We start from the raw sequence: 26,303 nt of genomic DNA on the forward strand, positions 1-26,303 counted from the left end.
AGCTCACATTATCTGGTCACAGTCACAGTAGACCTGCACAGATATTTAATAAAGCTGCCATTGGTAATCCTCTCTGATTACCTATAAGCTTCCAGCTGTAATACACACTGTGCTACAGCTCCGCAGAAGGACATCACACTGTCACCTGGTATGATGTTTGACAGCTTATTCTGCAATATCAAGCTAGCACAAAATTGCTTTTTCCAAATCCATCCCTAGTTAATAACTGAAGGCAATAATGGTATTCAGCATGCGTAATATACTGAGAAGGCAAAATGAGGCAACAGAGAGAAAATGATTAAAGACTGACTATTATGAGGAGGAGATCAAACGCCGAATTCTGAAACCGACAACAATGGTTCAATTACAACATCATGCAGAGAGCGCTGCAAGTCTACATTGCATTTCGCGGGGACGCACACGCGCCACACAAATCCATTGTGTGATGAGGAGATGCATTCTAATTTCAATTTAAACAAAGCAATATTTCACATTTTATTTTGGTGACAACTGTACGCACGGTAATTCCCCCCCCCCCCCCCCGAGCCGGGCAGGGACGTATCTCTTGATAAACTACGTAGCGTGTACATTTATCCGCACAGGACAATGATCTGCTCACGAGGTTCCTGTGTGCACCCAATACAGCAGGGCGTGAGAATTAATACAGGCGTAATCTCCGTGTAAGAGAGTCGAGTCTATGCAAAGAAGCTTGCCGCATATAGTAGCGGCCATGGATGCCTTCACTGCTTTAAATACATCCATATTAAAAAGATATGGGAGTGGCTACAGCTTAAAGGGATAGACAGCAGCTTATACAGGGTGCAGCTAAAAACCAAATCAACTCAGCCAATATTACAAAGTAAAGAGTTAGATATCATATACAGTAGCTTATATATAATATAGATAAAAAAACAAATCTATAATATAGACTACAACATAAAGAGATACCGTATACAGTACACATACACCGTATACATGGTATAGCTAACATCAAATCTAGAAATAGCAACATATTAACTAATCTAACAATATAAAGAGATACAGTATTTTATATATAGTATAGCTAAGAACCAAATCTAGAAATAACATCAATTTCAGCCAATAAAGCCATACTGTATACAGTACAATGTATGGTATAACTAAAAACCAAATCTAGAAATAACACAATTCAGCCACTACTACAACATAAAAGATACTGTATACAGTCCTATAAATAGTATAGCTAAAAAACTAATCTAGAAATAACACCGACTAATCCTGTGATCCGTTAACAGCATTTAGTCATATGCTTTACAGCACAGCCATGACCATATGCAGCAATAGTCTGGAACGGACACATTGATGTCTATAGGAGAGATTTCTAGGCATGTTCTGTACAGGGAGGGGGAGCAGATAAGCTGAGACATCATCTATTGTGAGTAGTGGAAGCAATGAGAGGTAAATGGTGCTAACTAGAGAGGCGTTATCTTCTATTGTAATTCTGGTTGTGATTTAAATAAGGTGACTGGTACAAAGAAATCTAGTACAAGACTTAGCGGCTTATGTTTATATAAAGAGTGATATGGAAATTTTTAAAAAAATTATATATAAAAATTCTGAAAATAAATGTTCAACATAAAAACTTGTTTTAAAAAAATAAGTAACTGCAGTGTGCAGGAAAGGAGCTTCAAGATCTTAACCCGTTGGTATAGGTGCCCTATCCTCCTTCATAGGATCTTCTCTGCGGTTTCTGACCGATGTTGGCACTGTGGTGCCGAGAGGGGCACTATGCTCCACATCTGGTGGGAATGTGATGTCCTTCGGCCGTTCTGGGACGCGGTCTTCTCCTTGTATTCCAGGGTGTGTGGGCGCTCCATCACCGACTCACCTCAGTTAGCACTCCTGTCGGTCATCCCTTGTAAGCTGTCAGAGATCAAGAAGGACCTTCTGAGGCATTTTCTCTCGGCCGCCAGGGCTGTCATTCCGAGACATTGGCGCAGCTCTACTCCGCCTTACATGCTCGAATTCCTTCAGGAGTTTCTCCTTATTCGGAGGATGGAAGCCCTAGTTGCGGAGGACTCTCCCGACCCCTCCAGGTTTGAGCGCCTCTGGCGGCCCTGGGTTCTGTTCCAGGAGTGTTCTGACTTTTCCTCTTCCTTCTCCTAAGCTGGAGCTCGGATGCCCCTCATTTCCTTCTCTTTTCTTTCCACCTCTTGGTCTTCCCTCCTTGCCCTCTGTTCTGTCTTGTCCTCCATGTCCGTTTTCATTGTCTGGTCTCCTTGTCTGTCCTCCATGTTCTTGTTGGTTGCCTCCCCTCCTCCCCTTCTGTGCCAATCTCTTTGGGTCCTGATCTCCTTCCCATCTTTGCTTCGGAGATGTGTTTATGCTATATCTATATACTGGCTGGGGGCTGCCCCCTTACCAGCTTCTATTTTATATATCCAGTGTGCCTTGTTCATTGACTTTTCTGTTTGTTTGTATGTTACGTTATCGAAAAATCTTTAATAAACTTGATTATACATAAAAAAAATAAGTAATTTTCTGGTGATGTTCTATTTCAGCACTCACCAATATACATATGTGATCTGATCGCGTGAGGATAATGGAATTTTTTTCTTATAAAAGTTATCAGACCTGATTAAGAGGACAGGCTTCACCAAAATGGAAGATGCACATACAGATATTGGAGACACAGAAGACAACAGGACAATAAGAAGACATACAAAACGGACACACACCATTCACTCATATCCATCCCCCATACAACTGTATACCATTCACCTTGTGTCTATACAGTTTGTGGCAGTATACAATTAATCCTCACCACTAAAGATGAGTGAACAGTAAAATGTTCAAGGTTCGATATTCATTTCAAGTAGCCCCTCAATATTCGACTACTCGAATCGAATATTGAACCCTATTATAGTCTATGGGGGGAAAATGCTCGTTTCCGGGGTAGGCAACGTTCGATCAAATTATACTTACCAAGTCCACAAGTGAGGGTCGGGCTGGATCCTCCGAGAAGTCTTCTCCTTGCAGCGTCCCCGTGGCATCTTCCGGCTCTTCATTCACTCTGCCCGCACTACAAGCGGACATGCGCAAGTCGGCTCTGCCCAGGCCCGATGCCTGGCAGAGTGAATTCAGAGCTGGAAGATGCTGCGGGGAAGCTGCACGGAGAAGACTTCTAAAGGTAGGAGAAGAACCAGCGTTGATTGGCCGACTGTATAGCATTCTGCCAATCAACACTGGTTCTGCATCGAACTTTTACATTCGAACAGCGAGTGGTACTCGATCGAGTACGAGTATTTTGAATACCGTAGTATTCAATCGAATACCTACTCGATCGAGTACTACTCGCTCATCTCTAATCACCACATATTCACTATTTGACACAGTAAAAACAAAAAGTGCTTAAATGGGTTAAAAATGGCGCTGCTACCCTGAACAAGATGCAGCATTTCCACATGGCCACAGCCCCTGCATCACAGCCGTAACCCACAGCCGGTACAGCCAGCGATTTATCAGTCAACCTGTGCCTTTTTTTTTTTTTTTTGCTAGTTTTTGGACAGATATTGGTGGTGTAGAACCTTCAGGGATTTACCGGGAGACCCTGACCTAATAACCATATAGCTTCATTATAAGACTATCACGCTGGTCTATGGAGACCAAAATTAGGTTCAGCTTCATACAAAATAAGTTTCAGTAAATAGGACTTCATTATGTCTTCTGGGCTGTCGCAGGGATAAATGTTACCCCTAATAGAATCAGTCAGAATGAGAGATCCTTTATATCGCATAACAAACATTCTAATGTCATTTGTGATAAGGTAATAAAACTTTCATTAACGCGTTTCATTTATTTCTACAGTAAGTGTTTTATGTGCATCGTGCTGTATTTGTTTATTGTGAATTTTGTACTTCTAGTAAATACCTTTAGTAAATATAATATACCGTATATACTCGAGTATAAGCCAACCCGAATATAAGCCGAGGCCCCTAATTTTACCACAAAAAACCCGAGTATAAGCCTAGGGGGGAAATGCAGCAGCTTCTGGAAAATTTCAAAAATTAAAATGGTCAGAGTTTTTGGGTGCAGTAGTTGCTGGGTACTGGGGAAGGGGAGGGGGTGTTTTGGTTGTCTGTCTGCCCCTTCCCTGAGCTTGAAGACTGAGTTTTCTTCCCCCACTTGGAATTCAGCCTGGCTGAATATAGGGGATCTGCAGTGCTCCTATTTACCCCTTCCCAACAGAACAGGAGCTCTGCAGACACCCTATATTCAGTAGACCGGGCACTTTCAGACACAGGGATACCTAATGTGTTTGTGTTTCACAGTCATTTTCTACTTTTGTATGTATTCTAGGGAAAGGAGGGATTTACAACTTTTATTTACTTTATTTTTTTATTATATATTTTTTAAAGCTTCTTTTTTTTCACTATTTTATGGGAGATTCTATACATTACTATTGCGGCTGGTCATAGACACCCCTTCTCCCCCCCAAAAAATTCTTTTTTTTGCTTGACTCGTGTATAAGCCGAAGGGGCTTTTTCAGCACAAAAACTGTGCTGAAGAACTCGGCTTATACTCGAGTATATACGGTATGTAAGTGTAAAGAATGGTATGTGCAGCGAACAGTCGCATTTTTGTAAATTGCAGCAGGTCAATTTTACCTACAGAAATGCTGATGGTTTCGCTATATGTATAAATGAACAGAAAGTCGGCAGAGGAAATCTATGCGGGCTTTCTGTAAAAAGCACTGGGGGAAACAGCGATGTGTATCTGCCTCAGTGGGTCCTTAGCCTAAAGGAATGGGCCAGCCCCCCAAAAGTACACAATCCAGTCATATTAATGTGACTACCGCCTACTTTTGACATCAATGTTAAATAACCAATCGCAGAAGGCACGTGTCATCAGCTATCTTGGTGCATTCATCATTGTGGAAGGCACGATGGATCAACACAAGTATGCATCTATCCTTGCAGACCATGTTCACCCCTACATGCAAAATGTTTTTCCTCAGGATGATGGCATCTACCAGCAGGACAATGCGACGTGTCATAAAGCTCGCAGTGTCTGTGTGTGGTTCTAGGAGCACCAGGATGAGTTTACCGTACTCCCTTGGCCAGCAAATTCCCTGGACTTGGACCCAATCGAGAATCTGTGGGACCACCTCGATCAGTTTGTTTGCACTATGGATGCTCAACCACGTAACCTAGCGCAGCAGGCCATGGCACTGGAGTTGGCATGGCTCAACATCCCAGTGAACATCATCACAACATCCCCTCTCTTCCTGCACGTCTTGCAGCGGTCTGCTCTGCCAAAGGTGGTCATTCTGGATTTTGACAGGTGGTCACATTAATGTGATTGGACTTTGTATATTTTTTAAAACTGCAGAAAATGTAGTTCCAGATGGTAAGTGATCAATGAGGGTCTGGGCACTGGGGCCACCATCAATCTCAAGAACAGGGGTCCTGTGTATGAACAGAGCCACAGACACAATGACTGTTGTATTCCATTCATCTCCGCAGGACTGCTGAATATGGCACAGTAACAGTGACTGAGGGTACTATGGAGGGACTAATAAACAACGCATTAAGGAGGCACTATTACTGGAGTAGTAAATGAGTCCATGAAAAACCGAGTGCCGCACAAATCATAAATACATGGCCAAGTCTCTGCTCAGTCATTTGGAAGAGCCATGAAGGTAAGACGGTGCTCAGCATAACATTCACTATAATGTGCTGAGGTTGGCTTGCCATTGAGTTTACTGGTAACAACATCCTGATCCATGTATCCATGGCTTGGTTCACACGCACAGGTTTTGCTATGGTCCTAAGTCAGACTGACAAAAATCTTGGAAGTCCATACTATTTTCGGCAAAAAACAATGTGTTCTATTTCTAGTTTTGAGGCATTTTTTCTCCCTATAGAGATACATAACCTGAGAAACTGCAGCAATATGTATCAATAATGATCATGGCGTCACCTCTCTTGACATGTCTATTTTAGTAAGTACAGTACTTGTATTCTCCTGGAAGGAACCATTTTTGGGCTTCTTTTCACTTTCAATTCTCAGTTGTCAATTTATTTCTGCATTTTTTTTGGAGGAGTATCAGAGGAACGTCACAACGTAGAGTTAGATGAAGAATTGCTACATGATAGGGAATAAGATTATTTACTAAAGGAGGGAGAGTTGGCAGGTCCAGTGTAAAATCCACAGCCATAGTCACCGGGCCCTCTAGGGCAATGTAGTATTTACAGATGTCTCCAGCCAAACCGCCGCATGATGGCGGCCATCAAGAGCCACGTATGGCTCCCAAGTCCCTGGTCAGGGAAGGCTGCTGAGAAATAAAACTAGAAATAGAAGAAGAGCGTGATGTTGCAAGTTGAACTGCAGCCAGGCCGGGTTACGAGGCTGGGGATAGAGTAGGGGGGGTAGATGATGCTTTGGCTGGAAAATCCCTTAAATAAATAATTGTCCTATATTGAGAAGCCGTGGATGGGGATGAATTCCAAGAGTTCTTTCGCATTTCTTGCATTGATATTAAGATAAAATAATACACTTTCTGTGATTTGTCAAGGGAAACGTTTACCTCACTCCATAGCAAAACACACAAATCAATAAAGAAATGATTAATATACTATAATGTAGTTTAATGTTGGCGTCTCTACCATAAGCGCTCCGATGCTCAGAACACAGCTATAAAACATTTCTTCAAATAACAGTATTCACAATCTGGAAAATATCCTTCTGGGGGAGTTTATCCATGTGATGGAGGACACGAGCACTAGTGCTTTCTGTATGCAAGAAATATCATTACTCACAGCATATATTTATCTACACATCAGCACTTGTTAGCCACAGTCTCGGAGAGTTGAGAGGGGCTTGAGCTCTACAATATATCTCCGTGGATAGATAACATATCCTGAAACGCGTCACCTACACATAGGTAGACTTTGTCATTTGGCACAATTATTCCTGACATAATGTGCAGTCTGCAGCTTTACACGGAATGGAAAGTAACCCCTGCATTGTCGCAACGCACAAACCCCTATGGCTATGTTCACAATTGCATGGGAGGCCCCCTTGTGGTTTCCATCAGATTGGACGGCAAGAAAAGAGCAAAGTGCTTTACTAGTCTTGCTATCAAAACAATGGTAACCACGACGGATGTACGCCATTCACATTGGATTTGCAAAAAGTAACAGGGACTATAGGTAGCATAGGTTTAACACTAGTTGCCTCCAGTGGTGGGATGCCATTTTTTGTCAGATGCAAACCCCTCAAAACAGTGATTTAACTTCATCAATATTTAAAGTATTAGTTAAAAGGGTATGCTCATCTTTAGGATAGGCCAGAATGGTGCTCCCCTTACTGTTTTCCCTGCACAGCAGTGCTCCCAGCCATGCACATTCCCCTGCACAGCCAATGTCATTACTTTTTGGGAAGGACATACCGCTTTGAGTATGTTCACACAGAGTTATATGTTCTACTTCAGAAATTTAAAGCTAATTTGAATGTGTTTTCTAAAAATCTGCTCCAAAATTTGTGTCCCATTCGTTTGAAGGCAGATTCACATGGAAGAGTTTGGAGAGAAATTTGAGTCGGTCTTCTGCCTCAAATTCTTCTCCAAATACCAGGCATAAAGAAAGATCACAAACATTATATCAGTGGGTATCTAACACCCGGGACCCCCACCAGTCAGCAGCTGATTGACTGACACACAGCAAATGGAGCAGGAAGCAGACAGCTTTATCCTCTGTGTAGTGGCTCGCTGAAGCTTAGGCCTGGTTCACATCTGCGTTCAGTATTCCATTTGGGGACCCCCTGAACGGAATACCGAACACATTGACAAGCGGTGAGCTTAAGAAAGCATACAGACTATAATGGGGTCTTGTGTGTTTTCCACGCGGTGTCCGCAAAGGACATGCAGAGTGAAAAGTAGTTCATGAACACCGACACGGACACCGCACGGAAATCACACGGACCCCATTGTAGTCTATGGGGTGTGTGTGCTTTCATAAGCTCACCGCTTGTCAATGCGTTCGGTATTCCGTTTGGGGACCCCCTGAATGGAATACCGAATGCACTTAGAAAGAAAGCACACAGACTATAATGGGGTCTTGTGTGTTTACCACGCGGTGTCCGCAAAGAACATGCAGAGCGAAAAGTAGTTCATGAACACTGACACGGACACCGCATGGAAATCACACGGACCCCATTGTAGTCTATGGGGTTTGTGTGCTTTCATAAGCTCACCGCTTGTCAATGCGTTCGGTATTCCGTTTGGGGAGTCCCCACTCCCGGAACGGAATACCGAACCCAGATGTGAACCAGGCCTTAAGTCCCATTCACGTGACACTGCAAATAACAGCGCTGTCTGCTTACTGTTCTATGTGCTGTGTATCACAGCTATTCGGTGAGGGATGTTGAACCTGCCTCAAAATCAGCTCCAAATTTCCCTGTATGAACATAGCCAAAGAAGGATGCAGAAAAAAATCAGAATAGGAGTTAGATTTCAGACAGAATTTGGAGCTGATTTAGATGCGGAACTGTCTCATATGAACTTACCCTTTAACTGAGAGCTATAAGGTACAATGCAGCTGCAGTAGTGACGTCTAGTAAACTAATACGTGATTAGTAATAGCAGAACCGGCTAACTCGGAGGACTCCATAGCCGTGTTTAATTAGTTGACATGTGATGGCCTCTCTCTCTTTCCATCATGTTTTCATCAAACCCGAATCACCATGGTACAGGCTGCAATTTCAAGGACTATACTGTAATTCTGTTATAATGTCAGTCAATCTGCTTCTGTCTGTTCCATCTGCCTGTCCCTATAATATACTGTACCAACAAAACATAGCATGAATTGAATGAAGAAAATTGCTACCATACCTTAAGGGGACAGTAGGCAAGTGTGAAGAGTATTGGGATTGAGTGACATGAAGCTTCTGTTAAAGTGTTACAAGAATGGGGAAGAAAACAGGGCCACAAAGAAAAAGAAAATCACTATAGGATGAATACAATGGACATGGATAGCATACTGAAGGACGGAACGTACGGACTGTACAGACAGCGGCGGTAGAATACTCATACTATCAGTCGAAATTAGCTTACAATAAAACATGATATGGTTGAAGGAGAAATACATTTATAGACATTCGGTGACTTCAGTTTATGACGTTATTCTGGGAATTCCTTCCTCGTGAAAAGATTGGCAATGTCCCAGAAATGACACAATGGTGAAATCGAAAATCAAGAAAAAACTTAAAAAGGTTGTCCATGACTAAGAAAAATAGTCTATGTCTGGAGGATGGTAAAATGAATGCAATGCCAAACACAGCCCATGGACAAGGGGGCGCTATTTCTGAGGAGGGAAAAAAAGGCCTTTTTTATTATCCTGTATATTGGCCTGGACTCTGGTCATTTTGTGTTGTCACTGTTAGGACGGGTTCACACCTGTGCCCGGTCTCCGCTTTCAGGTTTCCGTCTTCTGCCCGAGAAACTGTCTACAGGTCATCAGCTCACACATGTTTGCTGACTATTGTGACTCTGTCCTTGCTAAGCGCTTCTATTTACTAACTACTGACCTTGGGTTTGTCTTGTTACTACTCTTTTGGATTGCGATTTGGTACTGTTTGTCTTTCTGGTTTGACCTCAGCTTGCTGACTCTTCTTCTGTGTTGTTTTGTCCTGTTCTGTGTAACACTTATCCAGAGAGCGACTGTTGCCCAGTTGCCCTCTACTGCCTAGGGTAGTTGAGGCAAGTAGGCAGGGACTGGGTCAAGTTTAGAACTCACTATCTCTGTCATTCTCTTCCTTCCTGGTCTCAGCAGCAGCCACTGGGGTTCAACAAGCTATTGCTTAACAGTTGTAGCCTCCAAAGAGGGGACCTCTACAGCCATCACTCAGACTAGAAGAGAGGGCTGGTAAGTCTCAGACACATTGCATATGTAGAGAACTCCCCTAGGACACTTGAAATCTAGCTGTCAGGGGATGAACACTGGGATACCTCGGGACATGCAACCAACAGAGATAGGTGCAGTATAAATAATTCTCCCTATCACCAACATAGCACCAACAGAATTTCTGAGCAAATCGCCTGGCCCTATTCCCCATCTGGGTTATCCCCACTATATACCACTTGGTTCTTCTGCAGTGAACCATTCTTGCACCTAACATCTGATAACCTCTCTCTCAGTGATATGACCCTTTTTTTTTTTTTACCACAATGGCAACTCAATGCAATAACCTGCAAAACAACTGGACGTTCTGCAAATATCTTGAAGACACCTATACTTTCTAGTTTCCATAATGGAAATCAGAAAAGCAAAGACTGATTTAGACATCAGTGGTCAGGCAGAATCAGAACTGACTTTCCATATTAAGTAACTCGGGACAGAATCCTGGACCTTGGCTCTCTAAATACTAGCAAGTGTTTGGTTACTTCTGACAAGTACACACAGAAGGTACAATTTAAGAAATGACTTTGTGTCTGTTTTCATTTTTCACAATTAAAAGTGTTGCTCTGTGTCCCATTATAATATTACGATTCTCTGAGGTCTGAAAACACGGCATGGCCTACAATCACAGGAGGTCAGTAGTTAAAAGCAAAGTGTCCTGACTTTAAAAAAAAAAAAAAAAAAAAAGTTCTAATTACGGGTCATTATGGTTCCAGTATCGGCTCAAAATGTAATGATGAAACACGCTTGCCCCCTTCAACATCTTGTGTTACTTAACCCCTTCAAGACTGCAAATGGTAACTTTAGAAGGGAACAATAAATCTTTGAAGCCACGGGAGAGAAATTTAATCTTAATAGTTTCAGTCAAGAGGAATATTCATGCAAGCTCCCAATCTCTCCTGCAACCTTTGTAGCTCCTAATTGTATAACAGATGGAGGAGCTCCGGACCAGCCGGGACCGTCCACTTGTCTCCCAAGAAAAAACTGAGAAAGTGTTTTTCATTTTGGTACCTTTGATACAATGATTGTAAACATTTGGCTAAGGCGGCATTACCTCCGCTCTAGGACTTCTATGATGAAGCTTCAGCAATTCAGCTTTGGATTCTTCTTTCAGCTTGTTGAGTTCAGCGCTGAGAAGTGAGGTCTCTTTAGTCTTCACATTCAGCTAGAAACAAGATAAAGCTCCATTACTACATTTTTTGTAGTTATGTCCATTGATTTGATATATCCACTCCAATACTGCCGTGTAAGGCTCTGTTCACATCTGCATTGGTTACTTAAAGGTCTGCCAGGTCTAAAACCACTAATATTGACACAAAGAGGTCTTTAATAGGAGCAGAAACATAGCTATATGGCAGCAAACTGATGGAGCACTGAAGAGATGTGCACCAGGGTATATTTACTTTGTTTAGGTTGGCCTAATGCAACGTTCACATCTATGCCAGTCTCCGTCGCAGTGTCCACCGAAAATCGGCGAAAGAAAAAGTCCTGCACGGAGAACTTTTCCTCTGCAGGTTTCAGTTTAAAAACAATGGACCCCTTATTAGTCAGTGGGGTCTGCCAAGCTCCATATGTAGCATGTTTCGGCATTCCGCATCTTCATTGGTCAGGTCCCCTGACAGACCAAAACAATGGTAAAGTGATGGTAATGTGAAACAAACATAAGTTGGAATGGTGCTATCTACCTATTATTCGATATTATGATACCCTTAAACAATGTTAAACAGGACCAAATGATGGCCCAAATCTTATTATTGGTGGTAAAGCCCATTAAAACACACACAGCTCCAACACTGGTGATTCATGAAAATGTGCTATTCAGAGGAATAGACAATCAGTTAGCTTGAGTCCCGCAGGATAGCAGATATTTATATAGAGCGGCTCTTCATTTTGGTTCACAGAATAAATCCTGAGTGGTAAACCCACTCTATGACATCATACAACTGTAATAGGGCATGGTACCGTCTTCAAAAGTCAACCCCTTCATGAGCAGATCTACAGAATATCTCCAATAAATGGTGGCATATGAAGTCTTCATAGATCCACCAACTGGAGCCTCAGAAGCCTCAGTGTGCCACCATGCAGATGGTGGTTGGAGATCACATAGATAAATTAGATAGATAGATAGATAGATAGATAGATAGATAGATAGATAGATAGATAGGATACAGTGCCTACAAGTAGTATTCAACCCCCTGCAGATTTAGCAGGTTTACACATTCGGAATTAACTTGGCATTGTGACATTTGGACTGTAGATCAGCCTGGAAGTGTGAAATGCACTGCAGCAAAAAAGAATGTTATTTCTTTGTTTAATTTTTTTAAAAATTGTGAAAAGTTTATTCAGAGGGTCATTTATTATTCAACCCCTCAAACCACCAGAATTCTGTTTGGTTCCCCTAAAGTATTAAGAAGTAGTTCAGGCACAAAGAACAATGAGCTTCACATGTTTGGATTAATTATCTCTTTTTCCAGCCTTTTCTGACTATTTAAGACCCTCCCCAAACTTGTGAACAGCACTCATACATGATCAACATGGGAAAGACAAAGGAGCATTCCAAGGCCATCAGAGACAAGATGGTGGAGGGTCACAAGGCTGGCAAGGGGTATAAAACCCTTTCCAAGGAGTTGGGCCTACCTGTCTCCACTGTTGGGAGCATCATCCGGAAGTGGAAGGCTTATGGAACTACTGTTAGCCTTCCACGGCCTGGACAGCCTTTGAAAGTTTCCTCCTGTGCCGAGGCCAGGCTTGTCCGAAGAGTCAAGGCTAACCCAAGGACAACAAGGAAGGAGCTCCGGGAAGATCTCAGGGCAGTGGGGACATTGGTTTCAGTCAATACCATAAGTAACGTACTCCACTGCAATGGTCTCCGTTCCAGACGAGCCCGTAAGGTACCTTTACTTTCAAAGCGTCATGTCAAGGCTCGCCTACAGTTTGCTCATGATCACTTGGAGGACTCTGAGACAGACTGGTTCAAGGTTCTCTGGTCTGATGAGACCAAGATCGAGATCTTTGGTGCCAACCACACACATGACGTTTGGAGACTGGATGGCACTGCATACGACCCCAAGAATACCATCCCTACAGTCAAGCATGGTGGTGACAGCATCATGCTGTGGGGCTGCTTCTCAGCCAAGGGGCCTGGCCATCTGGTCCGCATCCATGGGAAGATGGATAGCACGGCCTACCTGGAGATTTTGGCCAAGAACCTCCGCTCCTCCATCAAGGATCTTAAGATGAGTCGTCATTTCATCTTCCAACAAGACAACGACCCAAAGCACACAGCCAAGAAAACCAAGGCCTGGTTCAAGAGGGAAAAAATCAAGGTGTTGCAGTGGCCTAGTCAGTCTCCTGACCTTAACCCAATTGAAAACTTGTGGAAGGAGCTCAAGATTAAAGTCCACATGAGACACCCAAAGAACCTAGATAACTTGGAGAAGATCTGCATGGAGGAGTGGGCCAAGATAACTCCAGAGACCTGTGCCGGCCTGATCAGGTCTTATAAAAGACGATTATTAGCTGTAATTGCAAACAAGGGTTATTCCACAAAATATTAAACCGAGGGGTTGAATAATAATTGACCCATACTTTTATGTTTAAAATGTATTAAAATTTAACTGAGCAACATAACTTTTTGGTTTGTAAGATTTATGCATCTGCTAATAAATCCTGCTCTTGTTTGAAGTTTGAAGGCTCTAACTTATTTGCATCTTATCAAACCTGCTAAATCTGCAGGGGGTTGAATATTACTTGTAGGCACTGTAGATAGATACCTAGAAAAGAAAATATTGACGCACCTCCCTACATAATGCCGCAACTCCCTACATTTCCTCCCTCATCTCTGTCTACTGCCCAACCCATGTTCTTCATTCACTCAATGACCTAACACTTACATCCTCTATTATCAGAACCTCCCACGCTCGTATACAAGACTTCTTCCGAGTTGCACCACTTCTCTGGAATGCTCTACCCTGGACAATCAGATTAACTCTCAATTTCTACATCTTCAGCACAAACTAAAGACACATCTTTTCAGACAGGCCTATCACAATTCTTAATGTAAACCTGTCCGTACCATAATTAGAATCCCCAAAATTTAACCCTCCTCTGTTCCAGCTGCCACATTACCCCACGATATGATGCCATTTGAGGCTAACTCTATATGTCCAAGCACCATCCACATATTAAAGGACACGACTGGTGATGGCTCAAAGTTTTACTGGTATGTTTGTGTAATGACAGTCACCTCTATTACAAAATTGTCTGACCACTGTAGGCAATGCCGCCCCTGCTACCTCTTGTGTCACCCCCTCTACCTCATAGATTGTAAGCTCTTGCGAGCAGGGCTCTCAGTCCCATTGTGTGAAATGACTTTTCTTATAATGTATCTTTCTGTCTGTATTTGAACCCTACTAATTGTACAGCGCTGCGGAATATGCTGGCGCTATATAAATAAAATGTATTATTATTATTATATTGACAAATCTATAGACAGAATTGCATGAGGTCACTGTCAAAATCAATTTGCACCTCAATGCCTTTTGTCTCCATGAGAAGCGGCCATTACTACCTGATTCCTGTCTATGCGGCCTCACGACTAAGATAGATGTGGTCAACATTGAGATAGAACAGCCAAGTGTTGCCAGGTGAAAAGAACGACTTGGAGAACGCAGGTGTAGGAGAACAATTCTCCCCATGCTTATATGTTATAAGTCTTGTAATAAACTGAAGGACATTCTCACGGTATGTAACCTTTATTGTTCCCCTATCCAAACGCAAGACAAAAATGAAACCCATTGTACAAAAATTATGACCGCCATGGTAAGATCAAAACCACGTCAGAAGAATAGATGAAGACGGCCGTGTTACCTGTTCGACGGTCTGTTTGTGATTTGCTTGTAATAAAGTTATTTCCAGTTTCAAATCACAAATGTTCTGCTCAGCAGACTCCAGACTTTTTGTACATTTTCGGCAGTGTCTCTTTGACTGTTCCAAATCTTCTTGCAGCTTCGCTATCGTTTCCTCATAAAATTCAGCCTTGAACATAAAAAATGTGCGGTTTGATGAAGACCTTTTAAGAAACCTTTTTTTTTTATAGCATTTAGGAGATTATTTAAAGATCACCATGTGATTGCGGTAGAAAGCAAAAAGCAACCGCTCGCTACTTTGAGCCATTTTTACAGCCCAGAGCAGCTTTTTAACTGTGATCGAGATCTTTAAACAATTCTCTTAAGTTTTCCTATTCTGATGACGGGGGCACACATAAAGTAGCAGCCAATGCCTGACCTGCGTGTGAAGATACAGTTGTAAGGAGTTCCTCGCCAAATGTGTGAATGCAATTTTTCTTCGTTCCTTTTATCAGAGAATAGAGCCTGTACAAATAATAAAAGGCACGGGTTTTGTAATCCTCCAGTCATCTAACCTCCCCACAGGGGCAAACAGAAGCAATGTGCAGTTCCATGGTGTCAGGAGCCACAACCAGAGGATTAAAACAAGCCTTATTACTGTACAAGCTCCGATACTCTGTTAAATTACTTATGTGAACAATTCAGATTGCAATACCAATTTTACCTACTGCTCAATGCGCCTACGACAAGGGGGGATTTAATAAAGCTGGGACACAGATTACTTTTAGGAAAACTGTGTTCATATTCCTTCTCTGCCTTGTATACATAATAATTTCCACCGAGATATTTCACACTGAATTAGAATAAAATTGCGTCCAAAACACAATCTGCTACAATATGAAGGATTATTCTGTCACCTGAATATATCATTGTTCCCCATAGGTTTCGTTTAGAAATGTTAAATTTCTTGGATTTGGAATAAAAACTATACGCTCTCGCTATCAAAGCAAAAACATTTTGCCTTCAGTTAGCTTTAGCTGTTTAGTTTTTTATGTTTTATCTATATTACTGCCCTCGGATGGGTCCGCACTGACCCCTGATATTTGTCTGCATATTGCTTCTCATTTGCAAGAATGGAAATGCCAAGAGGAAGGGAACATGAAAACCTTGAAATGGCTAGAACAATGGCGGAGGACGCGCAGCAGGAAAGGACAGCATTTGATTGTGCATTACATTGAGTGACCTGCCAGGGTGAGCAAGAAGACCTCTGACTGCAAAATATTGGTCTACTGGAATAATCCAAACACAGAACAATGAGGAATGATTATGAAGAATAAAAGGTATTAGAAAGGAGATCTGCGAATGGGAAGCCTCATTCTTAGTGGTGACTGTATTAACATATACATCTCCGCTAAAAGATAGCATTTACTCACACGAGAATACAATGTAATTCTAATTTCATCAAATTGTTACTGCAAAGGGATATCATAGGAATCCAGGAGGATTCAAGCACCTCAGAAATACTCTTTGGCAGCCCTACTAACAGAATATAATGTTGTATGTCTTCAAGGGGATAAGGAGAGAAATAAAAAGCTTATCAATGAATTCCCTGCACTGTATAAGGTTACTTACTAATATCTATGTGGTTTCTCCCATCATTAGATTTGCAAAGCACAATGGGGTTTCTATGCATCTTTTGCGTTGATTATTGTTGACATGACCGACCCCAATTTCCAAGCAGCAGGGGTAGAGCAGAGTTGATGACGTTGTAGAAGAGGCTGAACACAGAGAGTTCTGCTGTGCTACACAAAATAAGAGTGGGGTGATGGGGGACCTGCATGTATATCAGTAACTAAATGTATCCAGTGCAGGGAATAGATTGATACTTCCCTGCATAACCCCTTAAAAGCCTACAATACAATGGAGATAAACATTAGGAGAAGCTCACAACATATATCTCCAAAGGAAGGCTACAATGTCTTCCATGGTAAGGGAACCCATCACCCATAGGCTCACATTTTGATAGAAGCACTCCAGCAAAAAAAAACAAACATTTTTTTCTATCCCTGTACCCATCACCTGACTCTCTAGGCTTCTTTCATATATAGTGTACTTTAATCCCTACAATCCAGCTTCTCCTCAGACACCATATTGTCTTTCATATATATATTTTTTTTCTAATGTAGATTGTGAGCCCCACATTGAGCTCACAATGTACATTTTTTTCCCCTATCAGTATGTCTTTTTGAAATATGGGATGGAAATCCATGCAAACACGGGGAGAACATACAAACTCATTGCAGATGGTTTTTTGCCCTTGGTGGGATTTGAACACCAGGACTCCAGCGCTGCAAGGCTGCAGTGCTAACCACTGAGCCACCGTGTGGCCCCTCTTTCATATTTTTCTTTGTTCTGATATCAATCCCTTGATGAGAGCACAGAATGACATGGACAGCTAACCACTGTGCTATAACTATCTGCTATGGGCCAGTGAAATGATCCTTCTCTCTATATTCTAAATGATCTAAGAGTGTGTAAGTGCATAGCCAGGGATTCAGAGCTGTGAGTGCCTTCATTATAACTGTGTGACAGGAACTGTCTGTTCATCAGTAGTACGTGACAGAAGTTTCTGAGAGTCTATGTGGTACAGTCCACCATACACGAAGTCAGGGACCTGGGCACATCAACTCTTGTAGATTTTATTAGGTCACTGTGAAAGCTACTTGCCCTTACTAAAGAGAAGGAGTCATATAAAAAAGAATAACTAAAGAAGGTAGTACTGGCTAATATATATATATATATATATATATATATATATATATATATATATATATATATATATATATATATATACACACTAGAGGGAAGACCCGACTTCGCACGGGTATATTACAATTTATGTTTGTGTACTGACCCCATAAGAATTGTCCAATTTTGCACTGGTGTATTTTGTATGTGGTTTGTGTGTATGTCCATAAGCGTAATGTGATTATGTGTATCTCATTTTGGATGTCAGTGAAAAACCTGTGATCAGTTGTTATGGATACCTGGAGTAAAGCTGTATCTAATCCTTCCCCGTGTAGTACTGTGTTTAGATGCACGTGTCTAATCCTTGTTGGTGTGGTACTTTGTGCAGATGCACATATCTAATCCTCCCCATGTGATATTGTGTGAAGAGGCGCGTATCTAATCCTCCAGTAAGTGAAACTGTGTGCAGACGCGCATATCTAATGACTCTGGCGTGTGGTACTGTGTGCAGATGCGCATATCTAATCCTCCCCCATGTGGAACTGTGTGCTGAGACGCGTATCTAATTCTCTGGCATGTGGTACTGTATGCAGAGGCCTGTATCTAATCCTCCCCGGTGTGGTACTGTGTTCAGATGCACGTATCTAATCCTCCCCTGTGTGGTATTGTGTGAAGAGGCGTGTATCTAATCCTACGGCGTGTGGAACTGTGTGTAGACGCGCGTGTCCAATCCCCCGGCATGTGGTACTGTGTGTAGACGCGCGTATCTAATCCTCCCCCGTGTGGTACTGTGTGCAGACGCGCGTATCTAATCCTCCCCCGTGTGATACTGTGTGCTGAGACGCGTATCTAATTCTCTGGCTTGTGGTACTGTGTGCAGAGGCATGTATCTAATCCTCCAAAGTGTGATACTGTGTGCACACACGTATCTAATCCTCCCCCGTGTGGTACTGTGTGAAGAGGCACGTATCTAATCCTACTGCATGTGGTACTGTGTGCAGACGCGTGTATCTAATTCTATGGCGTGTACAACTGTGTGCAGACGCGCGTATCTAATCCTCTGGAGTGTGGAACTGTGTGTAGACGTGTGTATCTAATCCTACGGCATATGGTACTCTGTGCAGACGTGTGTATCTAATCCTATGGCGTGTACAACTGTGTGCAGACGCGCGTATCTAATCCTCTGGAGTGTGGAACTGTGTGTAGACGCGCGTATCTAATCCTACGGCATGTGGTACTGTGTGCAGACTCGTGTATCTAATCCTATGGCGTGTACAACTGTGTGAAGACACGTGTATCTAATCCTCCCCTGTGTGGTATTGTGTGAAGAGGCGCGTATCTAATCCTTCGGCGTGTGGAACTGTGTGTAGACGCGCGTATCTAATCCTACTGCATGTGGTACTGTGTGAAGACGCGTGTATCTAATCCTATGGCGTGTACAACTGTGTGAAGACACGTGTATCTAATCCTCCCCTGTGTGGTATTGTGTGAAGAGGTGCGTATCTAATCCTACAGTGTGTGGAACTGTGTGTAGACGCATGTATCCAATCCCCCAGCATGTGGTACTGTGTGCAGACGCGCATATATAATCCTATCGCATGTGGTACTGTGTGTAGACGCGCGTATCTAATCCTCCCCCATGTGGTACTGTGTGCTGAGACGCATATCTAATTCTCTGGCTTGTGGTACTGTGTGCAGAGGCATGTATCTAATCCTCCAAAGTGTGGTACTGTGTGCACACACGTATCTAATCTTCCCCTGTGTGGTATTGTGTGAAGAGGCGCGTATCTAATCCTTCCGCGTGTGGAACTGTGTGTAGACGCACGTATCTAATCCTACTGCATGTGGTACTGTGTGAAGACGCGTGTATCTAATCCTATGGCGTGTACAAATGTGTGCAGACGCGCGTATCTAATCCTCTGGAGTGTGGAACTGTGTGTAGACGCCTGTATCTAATCCTTCGGTATGTGGAACCGTGTGTAGATGTACGTATCAAATCCTTCAGTGTGTGGAACTGTGTGCAGAAGCGTGTATTTAATTCTCTGGTTTGTGGGACTGTGTGCAGACCCGTGTATCTAATCCTCTGGTGTGTGATACTGTGTGCTGATCTGTGTATCTAATCCTCTGATGCGTGTATCTCAGTTTGGATATCAGTGTTGTATTGTGCATGTGGAGTGACCGTGTGTATTGCAGTTGGAATATGAGTGAAAGTCTTGCAGGTTTGTATTGGCTAAGGGGGGGGGGGGGGGCACTGTGTTTGAAATGCTGTATCTCAGCAACGGTACGTCCGAGCGAGTTGGAGTCTCGTCTTAAACCTTCCCGGGTATCTGAAGTATCTCTGTACCAAATTTGGTGAAGATCGGTCCAGTCGTTTGGTTCGCATTAGAGCACAGACAGACAGACAGAAATTCATTTTTATAATATAGGGAGATATATACAGTGGGGCAAAAATGTATTTAGTCAGTCACCAATAGTGCAAGTTCCACCACTTAAAAAGATGAGAGGCGTCTGCAATTTACATCATAGGTAGACCTCAACTATGAGAGACAAAATGAGAAAACAAATCCAGAAAATCACATTGTCTGATTTTGTAAGAATTTATTTGCAAATTATGGTGGAAAATAAGTATTTGGTCAGTAACAAAATTTCATCTCAATACTTTGTTATATATCCTTTGTTGGCAATGACAGAGGTCAAACGTTTTCTGTAAGTCTTCACAAGGTTGGCACACACTGTTGTTGGTATGTTGGCCCATTCCTCCATGCAGATCTCCTCTAGAGCAGTGATGTTTTGGGGCTGTCACTTGACAACACGGACTTTCAACTCCCTCCAAAGGTTTGCTATAGGTTTGAGATCTGAAGACTAGCTAGGCCACTCCAGGACCTTGAAATGCTTCTTACAAAGCCACTCCTTCGTTGCCCTGGCGGTGTGCTTTGGATCATTGTCATGTTGAAAGACCCAGCCACGTTTCATCTTCAATGCCCTTGCTGATGGAAGGAGGTTTGCACTCAAAATCTCACGATACATGGCCCCATTCATTCTTTCATGTACCCGGATCAGTCGTCCTGGCCCCTTTGCAGAGAAACAGCCCCAAAGCATGATGTTTCCACCCCCATGCTTTACAGTAGGTATGGTGTTTGATGGATGCAACTCAGTATTCTTTTTCCTCCAAACACGAAAAGTTGTGTTTCTACCAAACAGTTCCAGTTTGGTTTCATCAGACCATAGGAAATTCTCCCAATACTCTTCTGGATCATCCAAATGCTTTCTAGCAAACTTCAGATGGGCCCGGACATGTACTGGCTTAAGCAGTAGGACACGTCTGGCACTGCAGGATCTGAGTCCCTGGCGGCGTAGTGTGTTACTGATGGTAGGCTTTGTTACATTGGTCCCAGCTCTCTGCAGTTCATTCACTAGGTCCCCCCCCGTTGTTCTGGGATTTTTGCTCACCGTTCTTGTGATCATTTTGACCCCACGGGGTGAAATTTTGCGTGGAGCCCCAGATCGAGGGAGATTATCAGTGGTCTTGTATGTCTTCCATTTTCTAATTATTGCTCCCACAGTTGATTTCTTCAATCCAAGCTGGTCGCCTATTGCAGATTCAGTCTTCCCAGCCTGGTGCAGGGCTACAATTTTGTTTCTGGTGTCCTTTGACAGCTCTTTGGTCTTCACCATAGTGGAGTTTGGAGTCTGACTGTTTGAGGGTGTGCACAGGTGTCTTTTTATACTGATAACAAGTTTAAACAGGTGCCATTACTACAGGTAATGAGTAGAGGAAAGAGGAGACTCGTAAAGAAGAAGTTACAGGTCTGTGAGAGCCAGAAATCTTTATTGTTTGTAGGTGACCAAATACTTATTTTCCACCATAATTTGCAAATCAATTCTTACAAAATCAGACAATGTGATTTTCTGGATTTGTTTTCTCATTTTGTCTCTCATAGTTGAGGTCTACCTATGATGTAAATTACAGACGCCTCTCATCTTTTTAAGTGGTGGAACTTGCACTATTGGTGACTGACTAAATACTTTTTTGCCCCACTGTATATATAGTGAGATTAGGTACATAATGAATGGGGAAAAAATCACTATAATGCATCTTTAATTAAACCTATGACCTACTGTATATACTTTTTTCTTGTGTACAATTTGTAAGGAACGGTGTAGTCTATTGTGCTATTGCTTATTACAAAAAAAAAAAAAGATCTACTGACTCTCTTTTCCTTGGAATGTAGCCCTATTGTTACGTCTTACATGCCAGATAACAATAGATCCATGAGAATGGAGGTTTTGAGGAGAAGACCGTACTGTACACCATCTATATACCCATACTGGCAGCATATCTATGCTCACACCATACATTACTTGACAACTGATAACACAATACCTGTGTAGTATAATGTTTAATCTGTTTCTCTGATGTAGAAAGATTCAAGAGGAGGATTTTCATCTGTGCTTGGGCTTCTAGCAGATCACTTTGAGAAGAAATACTTTTCTCCTGTAACTGGTGAATTTCTTCTTCCAATTTTATCAGTCGATTTTCTTGCTCTTTAATCTAAAATATATGATGGAAGACTTGAGTGAAGACATAGAGGTACAGCTATCTATTCAGGATCATAGATCACAGCTGCCAAAGAATCATTTCTGATACTGGTTGGAGATCTCCATAAACCTTTGACAGAGCTCTAAGGAGATGCAGGAAAGTCAGTGTTATAAATTGTACCCTCATGCTCTTTTTTACATGAAGTCTAATAAAATTAGATGACTAATTAGGCATTTTACCTTGATTAAATTAATAAATAGAGATGAGCGAACAGTAAAATGTCCGAGGTTCGATATTTGTTTCAAGTAGCCCCTCAGTATTCGACTACTCGAATTGAATATCGAACCCTATTATAGTCTATGGCGGGAAAATGCTCGTTTCAGGGGTAGGCAACGTTCGGTCAAATTATACTTACCAAGTACACGAGTGAGGGTCGGGCTGGATCCGCCAAGAAGTCTTCTCCGTGCAGCATCCCCGCGGCGTCTTCCGGCTCTTCATTCACTCTGCCAGGCATCAGGCCTGGGCAGAGCCGACTGCGCATGCCCACACTACAAGCTGACATGCGCAGTCGGCTCTGCCCAGGCCCGATGCCTGGCAGAGTGAATGAAGAGCCGGAAGACGCCGCAGGGAAGCTGCACAGAGAAGACTTCTAAAGGTAGGAGAAGAACCAGCGTTGATTGGCCTCCCTGTTCTATTGGGGCCTCCTGACTGACGTCACGGACCTCTGAGGCCTGTGTTTGGGCCTCAACAGTCAGTTGGGTCATACGGCATATTGAAGTCAGTCACGAGGCCTGAAGTGAACCAGAAAGATGGGCCGGAACCCAGGCGAGGCGAGTAACAGGTTTTGAAGATTCCAAAGAGCCTAATAATAGCAGTTCCAGTTCTGATGGGTTTGGTCTGATTGAAACCGAAATAACCAACGTGCACAAAAATCATGTTGGTTATCCGAGATGACGCTTGGTTTTGATTATTCTTCGATTAACTGCACTGCCCTAAGTGAAATCAATCAATAGTTAGCATTTCAGGATGTCAGTGACAAGTTTTAAGTGTAATATAGGGCTCCTTTATTATCCATGGACATGACTGTGTGCTTTGTGTACTATGTGTGTTTCTAAATAGCTAACACACTGACCCATTATTATCTATGGCGCCATACACATGCTCATGTCAGTAGAGAGCACAGACAATACACAGATATCATCCATGTGCCGTCCATGCAGTTTTTTTTTTTTCTTTAAATGTAGATTGTGAGCCCCATATAGGGATCACAATGTACATTTTTTTTTTTTTTTAAGTATGTCTTTGTAGAATGGGAGGAAATCCACGCAAACACAAGGAGAACATACAAACTCCTTGCAGATGTTGCGGGCAATATTCGAACCCAGGACTCCAGTGCTGCAAGGGTGCAGTGCTAACCACTGAGCCACCATGTTGCCCCTGTCCATGCAGTTTTCACACAGTCCCATTTATGTACGTATTCGTGTAGCCTCACTTTTTTAAAGACACAGTGGTTTCTCTTCACTTTATCTTTAATTGGCCCCCAAACATCATTTATCACCTTTCTACTGTCTGATCACTTGGAATACTACTGCAGAGACCCCCACCGATAATAATAAAGAGGGGTCCCTGAGTCCTGTGTGTTAATTGAACAGTGTTCATGCATGTACATACTTCTTTGTTCACACGGGCCACTGGAGACCCCGGTTCTTTTTTTGGTAGTTTGTGAGCCCCATATGGGGATCACAATGTGCATTTTTTTCCTATCAGTACGTCTTTGTAGAATGGGAGGAAATCCATGCAAACATGGGGAGAACATACAAACTCCTTGCAGATGTTGTTCCTGGTGGGATTCGAACCCAGGACTCCCCAGTTCTTATGACTAGGGGGGATGTTCCAACACATGGACCACCTCCCGCAATCATTTATCACCTAACTAGTATTTAGGTGATGTGCTTTGTGGCACATTATATATTCAGCAAATGCATCTCAGATTAAGTTCCATTTCGCATAACCATATTCAGTCCCGGAAACACAGCCCACACACAGATAGTTTGTCCCAGGTGGACACACTAGTTGAAAACTAAATATTGCCATGGACCTTAAGTTGGACTCACCATGTATGTATAAAGACCAGCAATACCTTGTGGAACACTTGGCGTACAAATGGAGGCGCAGTTGTGTTTGATCATCGATGTGGCATTACAAAGTGGTGAGACTATAGGAAGTAATCACGCCACGTTTCGATGTGACCAAACGCTGCAATATCTAGGGAGATGACATGTTTTATTTTCACACTGCCCTTAAAAGTAATGAAATTAGGAGACTTACTCAAACACACCTGAGGAAAATAACTCTCGGCTCCTGACATGGCCAGCAATATTAGCTACATAAAACGGCTTACGCCAGTCAGCTGTTTAGACGGGTGAGCTCACAGCTGCAGTTCTAAGGCTACGAATATTAAAAAATAATTGTGTATTAAGCCTGGATTAAAAAGTGCCCAATAAACACACCTTCTGATTTACAGCCAAGGAAGCCATGACATTCCACTTACAATTATAAAACGCTGCTGGCCCAGGCACATTACTCAAAGTTCATTAACCGGCCTGGATTTTACCCTCTCCGTGTGCAATTTACCGCTACACTTTATTTAGAAAGGACGTAAAAGTGTCCAAGAAGTAAAGCAAACATTCTATAGTCTGACGCAGCTGCTCTGCGTACCATGTGGATACCGGAGACCACTGGAGAGATGGTGGGTAAACGTCAGAAAATCTAGTACTTGCTTTATAGCTCTGCACAGGGGTGTAGCTATAGGGGGTGCAATCGATACCAGGCCCTGGAGCCTGAGGGGGCCCAAAGGCTTCTCTACAACATAACAAGGCATCAGTATTATACATAGTACGTGGTAAGTGGGGGCCCCATTACACATTGTGCATTGGGACCCTGGAGCTTTAGGCTATGCCTCTGGTTCTGTATATAGCTGAATGTTTAAGATACTGCAGGCAAAGTGAAAATGTGATGTAATAATACAGATGGTTCTTCAGATCTCACGACTGAGATACTCCCCTATCAGAGGTGCTTTGTTTGCACTGGCTTCAATGGAGAAATGGGTGTGCTGCTTGTGGGAAAGCCACACACAAGTACAGGCACTTCTCCATTAAAGGGATCCTATCTTTTAAACGCTTTTTTTTTTCTCCCTAACATGTCGGAATAGCCTTAAGAAAGGCTATTCGTTTCCTACCTTTCCTTGTCTTATCCGTGCCGCCGTTTACCTGCAATCCCGGTTTTCCTCGGTATGTAAATGAGTTCTCTCTCAGCACTAGGGGCGGGCTCCAGCACTCAAACAGCACTGGGGGCGTCCCCAATGCTGCCACAGAACTCTCCAGTGCCGCCTCCATCTTCTTCTGCAACGAGGTCTTCACCGCGTCTTCTTCCGGTGGTGTCTTCTATCTTCTTGGTCTCGGGCAAGCCGACTGCACATGCCCGCCGGCCACGAGAAAATGGCCGCTTACAATACTGTGGAGGCAGCCATTTTTCTTGTGGCCGCAGGCATGCGCAGTCGGCTTTGCCCTAGGCCTGAGGCCTAGAAGTTAGAAGACAGCACCGGAAGAAGACGTGGTGAAGATCTCGTTGCAGAAAATGATGGAGGCGGCGCTGGAGAGTAATCTGGCAGCATTGGGGATGCCCCCAGTGCTGTTTGAGTGCTGGGGCCCGCCCCCAGTGCTGATAGAGAGCTCATTTACATACCGAGAAAAACCGGGATTGCAGGCGACAGCGGTGGGGAGAGGACAAGGAAAGGTAGGAGACAAATAGCCTTTCATAAGGCTATTCCAACATGTTAGGGAGAAAAAAATGTGTTTAAAAGATAGGATCCCTTTAAGGCCGGGGACTCAGGTCACAAAAGCACTTTACATTACCTGAAAAGTGGATGGCATGCAGAAAAATATCCACAGCGGAAATAGTGTGATATCAAAGACACTTGCATTTTTGTAAACAGCAGTATGTCATTTACACCAGCGGAAACACTGGTATTTTCCATATAGGTATAATAGAGGCTGAAAGTCTGTTGCGGTTTTGGAAATCGCAGCATGTTAATTATACCTAAGGAAACGCCGCCGGTTTCCCTATAGGTAGAGCGGAAGCAGAAAGTCCGCAGAGGGAACCTTTGTGCTTTTAGCTGCCCCACGTGGCATTTGTTTAAATCCCACTGTCGATCGCAGCAGGTTAGCCGCT

The 26,303-nt window shown here is 42.9% G+C and overlaps 1 protein-coding gene across 1 annotated transcript in view; it reads right to left on the reverse strand.

The window, feature by feature from the left end:
• Positions 1-26,303, reverse strand: part of LOC142201133 (uncharacterized) — a 279,771-nt gene that overhangs the window by 128,915 nt on the left and 124,553 nt on the right. The window contains exons 16-18 of the mRNA XM_075271958.1: positions 21,918-22,085; positions 14,808-14,975; positions 10,993-11,103 (exon numbers count right to left, since the gene is read on the reverse strand). Of these exons, the coding sequence (XP_075128059.1) occupies positions 10,993-11,103; positions 14,808-14,975; positions 21,918-22,085 (447 nt within the window). The remainder of the gene's footprint in view (positions 1-10,992; positions 11,104-14,807; positions 14,976-21,917; positions 22,086-26,303) is intronic.

This window comes from Leptodactylus fuscus, chromosome 4, assembly GCF_031893055.1.
Source record: "Leptodactylus fuscus isolate aLepFus1 chromosome 4, aLepFus1.hap2, whole genome shotgun sequence".
Taxonomy (NCBI): Eukaryota; Metazoa; Chordata; class Amphibia; order Anura; family Leptodactylidae; genus Leptodactylus; species Leptodactylus fuscus.